At 46.2% G+C, this 18,783-nt stretch overlaps 1 protein-coding gene across 1 annotated transcript in view; it reads right to left on the reverse strand.

Annotated features, from left to right (window-relative positions):
• NMT1 (N-myristoyltransferase 1) overlaps window positions 1-18,783 on the reverse strand; it is a 221,012-nt gene that overhangs the window by 3,994 nt on the left and 198,235 nt on the right. The window contains exon 11 of the mRNA XM_069634238.1: window positions 12,464-12,601. Within this exon, the coding sequence (XP_069490339.1) occupies window positions 12,464-12,601 (138 nt within the window). The remainder of the gene's footprint in view (window positions 1-12,463; window positions 12,602-18,783) is intronic.

Here is an 18,783-nt window from a genome sequence, read left to right on the forward strand (position 1 = left end):
TGCAAGATTTTGGTTCCAGACACCTTCCAGCAGAACACCCAACAAAGAAAAGATGAAGACTCCTACAAAGCAGACCACCTCGGGACACCTACCAGGAGAGAAGATAAGTTGCAACAGGACACACCACAATCATGCAGTGACGGGGGGGATCTTTGATCAACAAAGGAGGATGCCCAGCACAGATTTGGTTGATGCAAGGCTAAAAACAGAATACAGGAGCAGGCGTAATAGCACAGGTTGAAGATCCTCCCATGTTCCAAGGATGCATTTGAGGTAGCACAGGAGAGACCTGGTCAGTACACTTGTTAACTGGTGAGACTTCTGAAGGCACAGATCCTAGAGTGCAGGCTGGCTGGGGGCTGAATGGGGGTAGAGACTGGTTGTTCCCACCAGTCCTGGGTGGAAGCACAAACAAAAGCCTTTAGATCAGCACAGAGGAGCAGGGCTTCACCAGGACAGCACTGGATTCGATGCTGGTCAACTGCAGGAGTCTTCTTTTTTTGGTCTTTAGCGGACCGCTCTTCTTCATTGGGGCTTGCCTCCAACAGTGATCTGTTGAATGGCTGTAGGACCCACTCATCAGATTTGGACTGGGAGCTGGTCCAAGCCTACCATTGGGCAAGTATCTGCACCTTTCAAGCTTGCAGGGGCTCCACAAACATGGAGGAGTTGCAGGACAGTTTCTTGTATTCAGCACGTCCAAGTTACAAGCTAGCAAGTAGGTTTTGCGCTGCAAGACAATCTTTCAGGACATGTGTCTGCTAACACAGTCAAACGCATTCCAACCAAAAGCAGTCACAGGTTTGCTGCATTCACCAGTGCCAAAAGTCAAGCTACCTCCTTGAGGGAAAAGTTCCATTCCAGGGCCTCCAAGATTTGAGAAGAGTAGTACAAAAAACCTGCCTCAACAGTATCCATCCATGAACACACAGTCCCTTGCAACTTCCTCTTACCCAACAGCATCCTACTACAACAGCTGACTGCAAATAACAGCCTCATCCTTTGAAGACTTGCATTTAGTGCCTAACTGGACATGTCAGGCCTCAACAAGAGCTCCTCTTCCAAGGAGCTCTGGCAGACTCAAACATTGGTGCATCCAATTGAATGAACAAGCCAGACTCTCTGGGTTTTGAATGCAGTACCATCTGGGATCGCCACATGCAATTAGGACTACATGTTTAAACAAAAACCAACCTTTGGTATAAGTCTGTACTACACAGTTTGTTGGCATGAGCTGAGCAGCCAGGCTCATCTCAAGAGGGAATGTGAGCATTACAAGTATGTTGCACAGAGGTCTTGCAATCACAGTGGTTCAATTAAACACTTACAAAGGTTTCTTGGAAAAACACTTCTCATTTAGAAAACATGAACTAGAAGGAGGCAAATTATACACAATTAAATACCAAACCGATATGTTTCTGAACAAGTTAGGCTCCCCTGAAATAGGAGCAAAAAGGCATTTCAGTTACTTTCAATGGGAGGAAAAAGGCACAAGTTAGCAGAATAGATCACAAATACTCTTAGTCAGTGCAAATAGTTTTAGTTCACTAGCAGACTCGATTCAGTTCAATAGGCCTAGGCCAAAGTCAATGGACTAGTGTCTTGGATAGGAAAGCCCAGTTATTGAAGTAAACGGTAAAGTCTTTGCCAAAGTTCTCAGAAATAGTTGTACGAAAAAGAATCATATGTTGGGTCACAAGCTGATTAGTCCTGCAAGTTGGGAAAGGTCCACGAACTTTCACTGCGAGAGAGGCATTCTCTCAATTGGGTTGGCACAGTACCTTAAGAAGCAAAAGATGCAGCTGAAGACGTTGGTTCCTGGCAGTTTCGGTAGATCTCACTGTTCCTGAGCCTCAGTCGTGGGGACAAGAGTGAGGATGTCAGGGGACTCCTGCACTGCACAGTCTTAGTAGACGCCTTCAACAGCCTGATGATCAAAGCCATCGAGAGCATAGCCCCACTAAAAATTCGCAAAGCCAAACAGTCCCACCTGAACTCTTGGTTCACCCCTGCAGCTTAACGCTCTGTGCAAAGAAAAGCGCAAGGCCGAAGCCCTTTGGAAAAGTCATCCTAGCTCAGCCAATAAAGCCTCCCTCCTTATCACCTCTCAACTATAAGGAAGCCATCCTTCAAGCCAAAAAAAGACATAATTCACGCATATCCCAAGCAGAATCCAACACAAGAGAATCATTTAAAATTCTCAAAGAATTATAATCCCTCTCACCTGCCCCCGACATATGCAACAAAGACAGCACCTGGTGCAATAATATACAAAAAGCACTGCTCAACAAAATAACCACTTTGCAATCCAAAATTTAACGCCAAACAAAACTCCCTCCACACTCCTATATTTAGCAATACCCTGCCACCTAAAATAACCACCCAGACTCCCCGGTGCCGTTCAGCTTCACACCGCTCATTGTTCTGGAGGTTGAAAAAAAAAATCTGAAACTTAAAACCCTCCAATTGCCAAGGGGACGCATGTCCAGCCCCGCTCATTAAGGAATCGGCTCATGACCTCGCTCCTTTTATTACCACTTTTATCAATTCCTCTTTTCAATCGGGAGTGGGCCCCAACAATTTGAAGGATGCATGGGTCATCCCTCTCCTAAAAAACCTACCTTAGATCCGGAGGTCCCAACTAACTACAGGCCCATCACGACGGTCCCATTTCTGCTAAAGATCTTAGATAGAGCAGCGTATCTTCAGATACAGAACTACCTGGAAACGAACAATCTACTAGGCACGAGACAATCCGGCTTCAGACCCAAGCACGGTAGAGACAGCCCTCCTAGATCTCAAAACCCAAATCGAGGACTTTAAAGACAAAGGTAAACTAGCCCTGCTATTACTATTAGACTTATCTGCTGCCTTCGATTTGGTCAACCACCAAATCCTCTGTCACCACCTGAAAACTGCAGCCCACTTCTCCGACAATGCCACTAACTGGATTAAATCCTTCCTGGATAACAGACAGATGAGGGTATTCTCCCCAACCTCCTCTGCCGACACTGCGCCAGTCCCTTGCGGGGTCTCTCACCCCCCCCCCCCCACCCAAGGATCGTGCGTATCCCCTACCCTCTACAATGTTTTCACTAAGCCCCTGTTGGATGTGCTTGACTATCTGGGTGTCACCTACACTAACTATGCTGATGACACCCAGATACTCATCCCCATCACGGGCGATGACACGGTAGACTCGAAATCCCTAAATGACATACCTGCTCTGTCTCAATGACGACAAGACAGAGCTCCTCATCCTAGGTACACAGCAAAGACTTAACAAGCTGAACCCCATGTTCAGCTCCTTTAATATCGACGGAAACTCCATAAACGTCTCCAAAGATACCTCCACTCTCTCCCTTCACAGACAAATGAATGCAGTTGCTGCCGCCGCTGCTTACACCTGCAAGCGGATCACAGCATGTCGCCCTTTTCTTTCCACTCATAACTGTACAATCCTTGCTAGGACTTTGGTCATGTCCAAACTGGACTACTGCAATGCACTGTACCAAGGCAACCTAGACAAACTCCAGATCATACAAAATAACGCCATCAGAGCAGCCCTCAATATCCCTAGATAAGCCCACATCTCGGAAACTAGGAAGAACCTTCATTGGTTGTTAATTACACAAAGGATCTCACTAAAATCGCTTGCCCTGACCTACAAATGCACGAATAACCTGGCCCCCCCATCTATCTCTCCTCACGGTTCACGCAGTATACCCCATCTCGATCTCTAAGATCTACCCTTAACTGGAGCCTACTGATCCCTAGATAAAAGCTCCAAACAGCTGGTGGGTCTAGCTTCCCAGTTCTGGCAGCCAAATTGTGGAACTCTGTCCCCCTTACTATCAGAAACCTTCCTTCCCTGAATCTATTCAAACACAAAGCCAAACGCTGGCTAGTCACATCAGATGACCAAGCTGCACTCTGAAAACTTGATGACCTATATATTTCTGTCCAAACTACCAATGTGTTCGATTACGATGTTCAATTTAAATGTTACCTGAAATGTCATACTTTTATGTAACCACTGTCTAAGATATGCGCCCGGTAGCCTCCGGGCATGGTTTGCGCTATACAAATAAATAAAATACAAATACAGGATCGTCGGAAAACAGACAAAATGGAGTCACTTCAGTTCGAGTAGCTGTAATTCAAGCACACAAGCTGGTGTCCTTCCCCCCTGGTTAATCCTAAACAGCTCCGAGAATGGTATCAAGGTGGCTTACGAGTTGATCGGTCCCACCAACTCAAAAGAAGTAGGGCCTCTGTCGAGATGAACTTGGCAATTCAGACTTGCAGCGGGGCTTCACCGGGCAAACCAATGGTCCAGGAGTTCCAGCAGCCGTTCTCTTCCAGCTCATCTTCGGTTCTTTCGTGCCAGTGGGCGACTCTGCTTTCCAGTCCACAAGACTCACCTTTTAAACGGTTTTCTCCCTTTTAATCCAGCCTAGCTGCCACTCACCCAGCAGGGTGGTTGTCCTTGCCAGACAGTCAGCCAATAACACCAGAGTGCATTTGGGTCTCCTAGGGGGCTAAGCACAGGGAGTTTCGGGCACCTCCCTCACTTCCTGCCCACCCCAGATACTCAGATGCCAGAGGCGGTCTTCAATCCTGAAGCCTGCCAAAGGCATAGAAACAAAGGGATCAAACCTGGTTTGGCATGCATAGACAAACACTAGAAGGACCTTTCCAAAGAAGACCGGGACCCGTTTAAACAAAAGGGGTTTAAGGAGACATCTTGAAAAACATGGTTCCCGCAATTTTTAGCCACCAGTGTTTGCGGTCGAGAAAAATCATGGTAATTCATTGTAAAACCACTGCCACCAGCCATTTCGATAGAAAATGGTAGCATTTGACTGCTACATCAGTTTCTAGACACAGGGGATACTAGGTAACCCCTCCACCACTCTATAGGAAGATAGTGTGTTCTGGGTCTAGAAATTTCAAGAGACTAGTAACGTCAATTTAACCTTACATTCAGTTTATCCCAGAGAAGGTATTTAAAACTTTGGGAAGTCTAAAAAGACATCCCTTTGTCACTGCACTGAGGGTGCTGTGTAACACATGAAAAGATGCCTATGGAGTATCTTACAACTCCATAATCAAAGAACACAAGAGTAAAACATACATCAAAATACATGAGAGTTGGGGAAAAAAGGCTCACACTCTTTCCAGGTAAAAGAAATCAAGTCCTCAAAATCCAGCAAAGTTGCAGGGGGGTCCCTAAGGTGAAGGGAATTAGCACATTTTTGGGAATTCTCCCCACCAGTTTTTGAAAACACAGCTGAGCCAAATGGGTGGCCAATATAGGCACCACCAGGCGATTTCACCACTAGAGGCTCAAGACTGAAAATGGTCTTGGAACGCCTTGGGCCAAGCTGCTGCCTACTTTGAAGAGCACTGGCCTAGGACACTGCATGCTGGTTAAAACAGGTTTGATACTGTGGGCCTGGGTGGAGGCAGCTGCATAACTGGTAAGACGTAAGGTGGGCACCGAGGTTAATTCAGAGGAAAAAAGTGACTACCCACTGTATAAAATGACCAATTCCAGCAACTCAACTGGATGCACCTTCTCCGTTAACTGGTATAACACCACAAAAAACAGCTGCCCCAAAGGGGGAACAAAAACAAACAAAATCAATTTCATGCACCCCAGCCTGCGCTTCTTGTGCCTTTTTTTCAGAGACATGGACTCCACTACCAAGAGTCAAGCCAAGTACGAGTAACATCCAAGCAGTCACAAGAGGAAGCTGCATCAGCCGTTGAAGCCAAGGAGGACTGGCAGGATACAAGGCTTCTTGAATGCAGGGAGAGCCCCCTGCACGGGTTCATGGATGCAACGCAGCTCAGCCTTCAAAAACATGGACCAGAGGTACCAGCCCTGCCTATTTGAGGGATGTGGCCAATTCCAAATTAATCCATGGCACCTTCACATTTACAGAGCAGCGATGTTTGATGCCCACTTCGGGAGCTCAATAGCCTTCTCTGCATCTGGTGGAGGGCAAATTGCACACAGACATCAGTAGGCCAGAGGTGGTCAGCGCGCTAGAAGATGAACAGGATACCTGAAGTAGAAAAGCAGTATGATGGTGGGAGAGCCGAAAAGGGCATGTGCACAAACACGCAAGGAAAAATGCATAATGTTATTTAAAGTCTCTTGCGGAAAAAAAAATAACTAAAAATACATTTAAAGAGTGAGCAAAATTAGTAGACCCCACCCTCAAAGGATGGCGAGAAGCAGTTCCCTGACCAGACTGCTGGCAGCAGGGGGTGCGTGGTGGGGCGACAGGCGGAGAAACATTAGGGTTCTGAATTCTATTGCTGCAGTAATCTAGCATAATTTGAAACGTTTTTCAGTGCAGCCTGTTGCAGTAGCAGCCCTTCCTGACAGAAAAGGAGTGATCCATCACTGGGCTTTGGGCTAATTTGTTATTGCTTCAAACCTTAGGAAGATCGTTGCCTTCATCTATGAAGAGAAAAAGCGCACTGCCGTCGTTGTCGCCCTCGAAATCTTTGTTCGATTACACAAATGACTGAGCAAGGTGGTACAAAAAGCAGAAGGCCGTCTTAACCCAGGCATTAGGAAACAGGTTCCAATAATTCCGTGCTTAGAAAACTCACCATCTATCTAAGAAACAAAAATGCATCTAATTTGTTCGCCAGACCTACATTGATCTACTTGAATCCATAGTACCAGATTGACAATAGACAGCCTTGCCACCAGACCAAACACTGGCCAGCTGCTTCTTAAAGTCCTCCTTCTCCAGCTAGACGGGTGACAGGCGTTTACCTATGGTGGCCTCTTACTCTATGGCGCACACTTCTTTCTATATTCACCAAGCCTCTTCAGTTCAGGAGGCTTCTAAAAAGTATTTAAAAAGTAAGCCAGACGTTAGTGCTTCCCTTCAGACTCCCTTGTAACTTGCTCTGCCTCAGTTATTCTTGCTTGCAGGTCTCAACCTTCGAAATACCGATGACAATACAGATTTCAGTGTGCGTGCTGCAAGCTTCTAAAGGAAAAATACTGTACAATTTCCGAGAATGCAGTGCTGTGCTCCAATGCAGAGTGGCTGTATAAAGGGTAGAACAATTGTTTGTGGAAAGATTTTAGTTAACTGCAAACATGACGGTCATGCAAGAAAAGCCCAATACATATTGTATGGATAGTAGCCATTTCCCAATCACTTTCATTAATTCAGAATATAATGCGCAATGCTTTAACACTCATTTTGTAGCATCTCCTGCAATACCAGCTCTTGGCTACCTCACTCTCATACCTGTTTTTATTTCACTCATGGACTCCCAATTCCCGTGCTCTTCCCTCCCTTGACACCGCTCCTTCGTTCTGATCATACATTTCAACACACTTCACGATCCTTCTGCCTCCAACTTTCACAAGCACGTCCTCTTACCTTTCATGCTACCAAGATTCTTATTTCCTCTTGCACAATACCTTCTGGACTACTGCACTACTCATTGCGCTCCTTGCCTTTCAACTCGCCCCACTAAATTCTAGCTTTAATTTCTCTAGCTGTATAGTTTTCTCTCCCCTCGTTCCTCGATCTCTCCTCCCATCTACTTTTCATTTCCTGGCTTTCCTTCGAATCTCAGCTTCTGTTGCATGGTCTCTGGAATGTCTTCATGGGCTGGCTCTCCCCCATCTTGACTCTCTCGCTTCCCTCTATAATCTCACTTCCCTAACCCCTCCACAACTTGTTTGCAGATCCGCCTGAGGACCAATTCCGTTGGTGACAGTGCACAGTACAAATACCTTTAACATTATATTCCTACTCATTCCTTACGTTCCCGGTCTTTCTTCAGACATCTGGTTTCTGCTCTACCCCTAAAGCCTACCTCTTCCCTTCAAACTTTCTCTTTCTTGGTCGTTATTTTGTTTTATTCTTAATTATTGTACCACAGAATTCTCTAAAGTGCTTTGGCAAAAGCACTTGATAAATTAAATACAAGATCCTTTGTGACAGGGCTTTCTGCCACAAATAACCACTCTGACGCAGTCTGGAAGTAGAAGGGTTTTTATTGAACCCTTTACAGATAGAATGGCTGTAGACTTTATGGGTCAAAGTCTCTCACTCCGCCTCCTCCTCGCACCTCTAACCAGGCCTCCTCTTAAACGGGATGTTAGCTATTTGACCGGTGACACCAATCTGTCTTTTCTCTTGCTCCGACTATTGGTGGTTACCCCAAGTTGTTGGCCGACTTCCGAGGTCTTTTCAAGGTCCCTAACCTAGCCCGCTTTGGGAGTCTTTCAGGAGGGTGCCTTCCTCAACATGGTCACCTGCTCTCCTTACATGCACTGTCACCTGCCCCTTCACTGCCCTGGGCCCCAAGAATGTCCTCCCGCCATACTGTCCCTCCACCCCTTTCAAATTGCCTCTCCTCAATGCCTTCACTCACTACCATCTGCTACCTTTGTTTCTATTCATCACTACTACTAACACCACAATCACGCCTGTTCTTATTATGACTCCTTGTCCCCACTTCTACAGCCTCTACTGCTAATTCATTCCCTCTACCCTTGTCCCCGCCCCATCCCTTCCCCCACACTACTATAGCCTCTGTTAATTCATTCCCTCTCTCCCCCCGCCCCCCCCACTGCTAGGGTGATGACCAGAATCGAAGGTAGAGAGCCCAGCAGAGAAGGAGCAAGAACAAGACAGGGTCCAGCCAGTATGGCCACACCTGGACCCTCAGCAGCAAAAACATCTTCAACAGTATTCTTCCAGAAATTCATGTAGAGCGTTGAGGAATGCACTGGACCTTCCACAAATATCATCCCAGGCCTGGCCTAAGCACACAATCACATCACAGAGGTGGTTGGCGACCTGCCTATCAGGTTGGACCTAAAAACCAAACACAATCACCTCCACCCACACCCTCCCAACTGGATGTGGACTGAAAGTCTAGACTTTACATAATGGGTGCTTTTGTGGGCTGCAGATAAACCTACATGAGCAAGTCAAGCATTTCATCTGTGCCTCGTGGTCCACCCAGATGGCCCAAAAGACAATTGCTGTGAGGACGGGTAGGAAAAGAAAAAAGAAAATCACAAGTGCCATAGTAGCCTTATTGGCTACTAAGGGCAGCATATCAAACAAGAAGGGGCATACACATGGGTACTTGAGTAGGAGTCCCTCTGGCCACAAAAGTAAAGTTGAAAAAGCAGGGAAGCCAGAAAAACATTTAGCGGACCCAGAGAGCTACAGAACCCAAACCCCAAAATTAAATTCTGACCTAATGAGACTACCCCAATTACATTTGTGCACTCGTTTCGGACAAACTCCAGGTTGAGTTAAAGATTATCTTGCAATCTGTTACAGAATGACCTTTTCAAAACCGGTATCATTGTTGCAAATATGGATACCAACAGCCCATATGGGACAGTTACCAAAGATAAAACTTGAGGATTTTAGCAAGACAAAGCACTAGACGTAACACATGTCCCAATTTTCATGGCCCCAACATCTAGAGCAGAAAGTCGGTCAGGTAGTTCCTCCATCTGGTCATGTAGGTATTTGGCAGCCAGTTTATGGTCCCTTCTATCACTGAGGGGAAATTGGAGGGAAATGGCCTGCCTGGAGTAGCATTCTTGGGGAATGAGGACGACATTACATACTCTTTATTATTTGTATATTTGTTTATTACAAAGTACATACTCTTAGCACTTGTTATTTACTAGTGTTAAGATTAAGAGCCAAGCCTGGCAGAGAATAACTCCAGTAAATGGTTTAGTTTCCTGAATAGGCAATACCTTCTTTGAGAGGAGCACTGAAACTTTAACAAGTGTGCAATTATGTGTTGCTTCACCATTATCTAAGCAATGTTAGTTCTTTGAAAAGGAACTGATGAGATCCTCGGGTTTCAGGCAGCTTCAATGTCTGGCTCTTCATATCAATTGTGTCCATTTTACAGTTTGAAATTTGAGTCAGTAAAATCACTTAACCTTGTGAAACTAGAGTGGTAAATTTCATTGCAACCAGAATACCGAAAAACACGGAATTCTTTTTTTTTTTAAATGGGGGTTTTAAATGGGGGGGTCCCTCCCTCCCCAAGGCCATGTTTTTCTACCCTTATACCACCACCCCAACCCATCCCGAATCATTTTAACCCACTACCACACTACCCCATATATTTAATATTTTCAGTGTTTTTTGGTATTATGTACTTCAGTGAAATGTACCACTCTTGTTTTCGGTAAAATAATTTGGTACCGTTTCACAATTAGTGGCATACTTCAGTGGCCATTGAAGCTTTTGTAGCTTGGCGGTCATGCTGCCACATGTCTGTAGAGGAGCAGCAGCATGCCTCAGCAGGAAATCCCATCCCAGCGACTGTGCCATGTTTGACACCAGCAGTTGCGCCAATACTGCAGTGAGTATTTGAGAAAAGGTATCCACTGGGAAAACCCCATCAACTGTATCCCCAAAGAGACCACAATCTGAGGGAGGAACTCCCTGAGGGAATATGAAAAGGACTAAAATAAGTTTGTGACATCACAAGAGATAAGCACAATGCACTGAGAATACTGGCTGAAGAGAATGCATTGATCTTACAGAAACTGATCAAGTAAGAATCGAGTAAACTTTCATATGCAGAAAAGAAGATTGCATTTCTGTAGCACTTTGCATACGTGCAACCGTTCAATAATTGTACAGACGCAGAAATGCAAGTAGACCAAGTGATCATAGAAGCTGGCTGTAAGTAGTGAATTGACTGCAGACGAAGCCGCTATTGTAGTGTATAGGAACTGGACATCAGTGTTTGAATTTAGTAAGCTCGGGCCCATGGAGCGGAAAGGACGAGAATTGTGTTGCAGGAAAAATAAGCCGAGATTGTGGAAGAGCATGGCAAGGCTGTCAAACAGAAGTAGCCAAGGTTCGTTATTTAGTGTTGAAAGTAGTGAATGTGCAAAGGATGAATCACTCCTTATTAAGGGGCAAAGAAAGACCACCAAGAGTGCCAAGTTTTACTCATTTAAAACATTTAAATGCTGCAGAATCATGTCTCCTGTCACGTGCGCTGAAGATGACAATAGAGTTGAGCTTGGAGTACTGAAAAAATGATAATGAGAGCCTGTACTCCCATATATTCCCACAGACAAGGATACTGCAGGGCCAGGTTCAAAGACAATCTGCGTGGCAGAAGGCATGGGTGATATGTTGGGCTAATTGGGTAGGGAGGTAAAGTCAAGTCCACCTCCTCGCACCTGGGTATGAGCTTACGTGCTGCTAAGTGAACCGAATGTTCCAGACATGGCACGAGCGTGCCAACCAATTGTAGAGGGCCGTATGACGAAGGGCCTTCTAGTTTGAGAGCCAATGATACACTGTACTAAACAGCGTAGATTACATGTTTTAGAGGTAGGCATAAATTGTCCACCCGACAGCCAATCAAAATCCCAGTCCTTATAGAAAGTATACTTGGATGTTCATCTGCTGTAGGTTTTTCTTATTTGCCACATAGTATGACATCACTTCTGATGTATTTCTAGTATAAAGCGTATGTTTTATGAGAACTTTGTCAAGAGCTGAGCGAACGTCCGTTGATACCTCCATGTTTTAGATAATGGTCAATAAAACAGCAACCTTTGCCATCTTCCAGAGTTGGTTAGATTATTTAGACGCTATTCTGTGAACCCCCATCCATTGCATGCACGTTACAAAGAACCACAAGTTCCTGTCCCTTAGAGCACAAAGGCAGTATTGAGTACCCAGATTTCCAACAAATGGCTGACGCTGTGAAGTAATTCACAGGCATCTGGATTTTGAAGATCATGTGCTTCAAAAGGCATGTGGTTTTTCATAATCATTTGCACAAAACAGACCTACCACCTGTTTGGTGTCTGAATGTGCTGTTGATTGTGTCACGCGAGACGTGCCCTTCATCTAACCTGTGTTTTAGGCACACATCGAGGTTGATTGAAACTATACAAGCAAATGCCTAGTGGAGATTGTCAAATCATACTTGCAGCATTTTGGACAAAAGCTCAGAGGAGATGCACAAGGCAAATGCCTGTTACACATCATAATCCTTAGAAAGGGGCAACTTCCCAAAAACCAGCAAATAAATTATTATCACAATTTATAAGACTACAGTTCAAAAATTCCCACAATAGAATAGAAATACCCTGCCCCAAAAAAAAAAAAAAAAAAGTCATGCGCACACAGTATCTAGCGCTTTTTCTGTCTTTGTACACCCACTTGTTTGACCTCCCCTCCGCCCCCAAACTGCTGCCTCAGACTGAAGTCCTGCAAAGGATTTTGGGCACTATGGTTTTAGGGTCGTGTCAGAAGATAACCACCCATCAATAGATATTTATAAAATAAAAGGGTACAAAACTACACATGGTTAACAGTACTGTATGCAGCATGCAAACTAAAATATCAATCCATCCGACCCTTCAGGTTCTTTACCCATCATCCCCAATGAGGGTTACCTTCTCAGCTCCCATGCTTGGGCACTTCCAATTGTACAGGTAATACTGCAGGTTCCCGTCACCAATGCCGAACTTGAGCTTCTCCAGGAATGTCTTGTTCTCCATTAGATCCAGGGCATTGAACACATCAAACCCTTTCTGTGGAAAGAAAGGCCAGCAAAATTGAGACCGATTAATGAGGGCAGAAAGTGTGCGTGCATGAGTGACAGCAAAAAGAGCAGTGGTGGAGGAAGGTTGTGATGCAAGACAGCTTAGGCCGCCTGGGGAAATGGGCGTGGGGGGGGGGGGAGGAGGGGAGTTTGAGGGGGGCTGAGCAGTGCTCCTCTCTTGTCTGGTCCTAGGTGGGGAGGACACCACAAAATGGGTAGAAAAAGCAGGAAGAGTACAAGTGATCAGTCCCTGAGGTGAATGGCATTGTCAACTAGAGCTAGCAGGTGGCCCACGAGGAGGGGTGGGAAGCACACACTGGAGAAAAGGACAAAGGCAAGAGCATGCACAAGGTGGTTGGGAAAGAAAAGAGGTGCGCGTTAGGCATGATTTGATGTAGTAACCCTGGGGGGGAAGACTACACAGCACTTGTCCTCTTGGTATTAGCCAATACACCTACTGTCATGGGTCTGTACTACACAAGTTTGTAGGGTGACTGAGCAGCCAGACTTAGCTCAAGAGGGGTAAATGTGAGCTGTAGAGGTGTAGCAATGAAATCCACCAATACAAGTATCCAAATAACACTTACACTCAAGGTTTCTAGTTAAAATAATGATTTTAAACAGTCAGTTTTAAATATGCATTTGTTTAAAAAGGGAAATATATGCAACAAATACATGTTAAATAATCAACTCAAAGCTAGTAGATACTCTTTAGAGATGCTTCTCACACACTTCCTACACCCCGAGGTGACAGTAATTGCATGTATATATCACCACTAGTACACTATGTAGATTCTGAGTTTGGTAGAAAGGAAGGAAAAAAGGTTAAACAGGTTCTCAGAGCATGTGAGCACTTTAAATCTTCCAATGAAGTCTAGATAAAAACCTTTCCCAGCAATATTAGCTAACCAATCTATCACGTATGAGGGACAGTAAGGACCAAAGTCAAATGGAATAGAAGAGTCTGCAAGGAGCCAGGACAGCCAAAGTCAATCGGAGCAAAGTCTATGGAGCGGAGGTACTTCGATAGCAAAAGTCTTGCAAAGTTAGAGCGTGTTGAAGAAAAATAACTTTAGGGTCACAAGCTGTACACGTGAAGGGTAGAGTTGAAATCAATTCTAGAAAAGCAGCGACTACAAGTCTCAACTGAGAAGAGCAAGCTACTGACACTGAGGTTAAGTTCCCCAATTCAGAACAATACCTTTGGTTAGGATCCAGCTGGCTTCTGTCTGGATGCAGTGATGCAGATCCTGTGTCCCCATGACTGAGGTCCAGGAACAAGAGGGAGGACGTCTGGGGACTCCTGCAGCAGCAATTCGGAAGTAGGTGGCAGCTACAGGCTCTTTTCAGATCAGCGGCACTTTGCGGTATCAGCGCTCAGTAAACAGCACCACCCCCATTTTTCTTGGGACACTGGTTGGGCTTCCTTCACTCCTGGAGTCCAGCACTCCGGTGAGGTGACTCCAGCTCTGGTCGTCCTGCTTCTGTGGGGTACTGGGGAAGACTCCTGGAGCTTTTGGCTGGCATACAGATGTTGCACTCTACTACAGATTTCGACCCCAAGCACTCTCTTCCTGCAGCAGAAAAGAAGTACAGCCAGTCAGGGAAGGTCTACCAGTGGAGTTCGTCTCAGGGTTAGTTGTTCCCACTAACCCAAGGGAAGATGTCGTCCCCTGCCAGAGCTTCTCTTGTCGATTAGAAGTTTCAGCACAGCAACAGGGCTTCACCGGGCAGTTCAACTGTCCAGGGGGGATGCAGCAAGCTTCGTTCAAAGTTTCTTCGTCAGGTGGTTCTTTTCAGTGGTCAACTCTAGTCCCAAAACCCTTGCCTTTTAAGCAGGTTTTTCCCCATTCATACACATCCTAGCTGTCACTCAAACAGCAGGGTGGTTGTCCTGCAAGGACGGCCAGCCAGCCAATCTGGACTGGGTGCATTCAGGTTTCCCTAGAGACGAAGGACGGGGAGTTTTGGGAACCCCTCCCTTCACTTCCTGCCCTTCCAGACAGAGGAGCCAGAGGCGGGTTTCAGTACTGGAGCCTGCTGCTAAAGGCAAAACGAACAAAGGGCTCAAACCTGGCTTGGCGCACAGAGTAAAACCCAAGAAAGACCTCACAAACAGAAAATGGTGAAAAAAAGAAGAGGGCCAATTTTGACAAAATGGTCACCCATGGGTGCCATACTGCATCTGAGGATTCAGCCTGCGGTAGAAAAGCACAATGGTAGGAACATTAAACCACTGGCACCAGCCATTTAAAGTAGTGAAGGTAATAATCAATACTAAGTAAACCCCCAGCACTCCACATAAGATAGTGTGCGCTGGACCCACAAAGAGAAAAAAAGTAAAGTCAATTTCACTTGGCCATTCTTGGGAACAGTAGTTCACACAAGAAAAGGGATTTAAATCGTATGAGAAATCTAAAGGAGTTCTCTGCGACACTGCACTGAAGGTGCAGTGTGTCACCATATAAAAAGTAGATGGCTATGGAGTTCGCCAGACTCCAAAAACAAAGGAAACACAATCCAAATCAGGTCAAAAACACACAAGAGGGTGAGGGAAAAGGCCTCACTCAGTACAAGGTTAAAATTAAAGTCCTAAAGTCCAGCAAGGTGGAAGGGAATTAGCACAGAAATGAGAATTCTCCCCAACAGTGGAATATAGGGCTCTGAATGCAGTCACCAAGACTGATGCCCATCCTCTATCTAGGACAGATGTGCTGGTGGACAAACTTGGAGCTGCCACATTACTCAGCACATTTGACCTAACCTCAGGCTATGGGCAAATAGCTCTGACAGACCATGCCAAGGCAAACGCTGGATTTTCTACCCCTGGAGGATTGTACCAATTCAAGGTCATGCCCTTTGGACTAAAGAAAGCACCTGCCAGATTCAATAATGTTCTGAATGGGTTAGAGGACTTCTGAGTGGCATACTTGGATAACATTGCACTGTTCAGCCCCACATTTATGTATTGTTTGCTTGTTTAGGCGCTAATACAGCAAGTAAAATACAGTTTCACAGGGCAAGTGGGAGGGAACAAGAGAGGGAAATACATTACAAAACACAATAATAGCAGTGCAGCAAAAAAGGAGGAAGGAACAAACCTCTATACCTTGTGAGTATTCAGACCGTGCAAGTGCAGCAAGGAAAAGGGCAAAGGGCTTAAGTGCTGGGGAGTCCAGGATCATGGATTAGTACAGATGAAGGGCTTGGGCTGCTGAGTGCTACATGGCCAAGGGCCATGTTAGGAATAAGTGTGAACCTCCAAGGCGCAGGGTATGCCAAGGCAAGTGCTGAGGTTAGACAGGAGCTGAGCAGATTGGGTTTGGAACGTCAGGGACCCCGAGGATGCACGAGGGCCCTTGACACCAATCCCTCTGGTTAGCAAAGCGCTTTACACACAAATCATTGGTGCCAGAGGATTGTAGTGGTCTTGAGGGAGCGCATTTAGTAAGAAAAAGTTGATAGTGTGGTCCGGGAGCCAATGAAGACCTTGTTGCCCCATTCTGGATTAGCTGGAGGGGGGTCTCAGAGGAGAAGAAGTTAGATTTAGGAGGCAGCTATTGCAATCGTCAAGTCTAGAGAGAACCAGGGATCAGGTAACATTGCGCCTCTGGGGGATGGTGGGGTGGTGGAGAGACGGGGAGAATTTCTTTGAGAAGTAAAAGCTGAAAGTGGGACTTCTTAGCAATGTCCTGAGAGTGAGGAAGGAAAGGGGGGGGGGGGTCGACAAGGACTCAAAGGTTTGGATTCAGAAGGAGTAGGGGGAAGTGGGGGGAGACAAGCCCAAGGAGGAAGGCCAGAGTGAAGGGACGAAGAAAGGAGCAGGGGTCCAATGGCAAATATCAGTTTTACAGGTATTGAGGCAGCGATCGTTGGAGGTGCACCAGGAATGGATGGCAGATAGGCAGTCAGGGATGATGGAGCGCAAGAGGTTCAGCAGGAAGTTTGAAAAAGCTGTGTGTCTGCGTAACACTGGAAGTTAGAGAAGGAGGAGATGAGGCGTGCAAGCAGAGCAAGGTAGATGGTAAAAAGCCAATGGGGAAAGGATAGAACCCTCTGGGACACCACAGGTGGAGAAAGGTAGGAGAGAAGGTTCCCAAGATGACTTGGGAACAGCGGTCAGTAAGGAGGGATGCCAGCCAGTCCAGTGCCCGTTCGAGATACCAAGGGAATCATGAAGCCTTTGTATGAGGATGGAATGGTTGACTGTGTCAAAGGCAGAGGAGAGATGGGAAAGGATGAGGACAGCAGGGGAGTTGAGTCCAGAGATGCAAGCAGTTCAAGAGTTTTCAGAAGAGCAGTTTTATTCTGGATGCACGGAATCAAGATTGATGGTCGTTAAGACCATCAACAAGTTTGGTGTGCGAGTGGAGCTGGGGCAATGCCAACTTCAACAGCTTCCCCAGGAAGGACATGATGGAAATAGGGCAGTAGTTGGTAGGGTCTGCTGAAGGTTATTTTCTCAGGAGTGGGTGCACAAGGGAGTGCTTAAGGGAGTAGGGGAAAGATCCAGTGTCAAAAGAATAATTGCAGAAATCAGAGAGTGTCGGGGCAAGGGAGCCAATGTTAGCCTTGATAGTTCTGGATGAGCAAGGGGAAACCCGTTTAGAAGAGAACTTCATGGAGCAGACAACTCTGGTAACTTCTTATGGTCTGACAAGGGTGAAGGATGTTGAGGGCCACAAGAGCCAAGGGAATGGATCAGAGGTTGGCTAGCAATGGTATTCAGGATGTCCTCAGTGTTGTTGTTGAAGTGTGTGGCCAGTGCATTGCAAAGGGTCTGTGTAGGAAAAGGGAAGGAGACTGCAGAAGGGTTGGCTAGTTCCCTGCAGATCGTGAAAAGTTAAGCCATGTTGGATGCACCTGAAACCTGTGCCTGAAAGTGGGTTATTTTCTTGGAGCAGGCGGCAGGCCAATTTGTCAGAGGGTGAGCCTGAAGTTTGCCACTTCTGTCCCACCGCATTGCACGTTCGTTTCAGGGCTGCAAGCTCACAAGTCGTGCCAGGGGTTACGCTTCGAGGCAGGTTTCAGGCAGATCCTCATGACTGGGGCAAGAATGTCAAGTGTATTGGTGATGGAAAGGTGGAGGTGGCTGAGAGCCGAGGTAGAGGGTGAGGGTGAATGAAGGTGGAAGCAAAGACAGCATCTGTCAATCGTTTCATGGGGCGGATGTTAGTGCACAAGGATGGAGGGACATTTTGGGGGGCAGTTAGTGGGCCAAAGGGACCCAGGTGAGAGAATGGTCTAACCTGGAGAGACCAGTGACTAGTAGAGGGGAGAGAACGAGGTCAGTGTATGAGGGCATCCAGAGTGGGTCCAGCTGGGTGGGTTGACACAGAAGGGAGACTTGAGAGGGAAAGAGGTGCAGAGGCCAGTGAAGAGAGTGCATGCAGAGCCAGGGGAGTCCAGTTGGATGTTGAAATCACCCAGGAGGAGGTTGGAAGTGGATGAAAGTAAGGAAGAGCAGAAATCAGCTAATTCCGAGAGGAACAGGGTAGTGACGCCTGGGCGCCGGTAGACTGTAGTAATGGTCAGGGTGGAGATGGGAGAGATGACCAACTTGCAAACCAAGCTTTCAAAGGATGAATAGTGCTGGGTGGGTAAGATGGAAGCAGGAACCCACTCAGGGAAGATCAAGGCAAGACCTTGGGTCTTAAGGTCTATTAAGGCCGTTTGTTCCATGTAGAGGGCGGAAGCCAGGTTGTTGACATAAAGGTAATCCTGGATTTGAAGGTAAGCTACTCTATTGATTATTTTTAGTAGGAAGGGGACAGTAGTGATGGGTCTGTAATTGGTCAGATTAGTAGTGGGAGAACCCAGGATTTTTTAAGGTTAATGGGCACTATGTTTGTCTTGAAGGAAGCATTGATAAGCTTTGAGATGAAGGGGGCTAGGTCTCTAGCTGCATCCTTTATAATTTGGGCCAGGCAACCATCTCATGCAAATTGATGGTTTTAGGGAGAGGATGATTTTGTCTGTTTCAAGGATAGTGATTTTAGTAAATCTCAAGGGTATGGTGGTTCTGTCCGGTGTGGATTGGTCGGTGGGTTGCTGCTCGGATGGGATCAGTGAGGCCTTTTTGATCACTATTTTTGATTGGAGGGAAGCGATTTTATTTGACAAAGCATTTTGTATGTCGGTGCACCATTGCTGGTCTTTAGGGGCATTGTC

This window comes from Ambystoma mexicanum, chromosome 13 (assembly GCF_040938575.1).
Source record: "Ambystoma mexicanum isolate Mex_15411 chromosome 13, UKY_AmexF1_1, whole genome shotgun sequence".
In the NCBI taxonomy this organism is placed as follows: Eukaryota; Metazoa; Chordata; class Amphibia; order Caudata; family Ambystomatidae; genus Ambystoma; species Ambystoma mexicanum.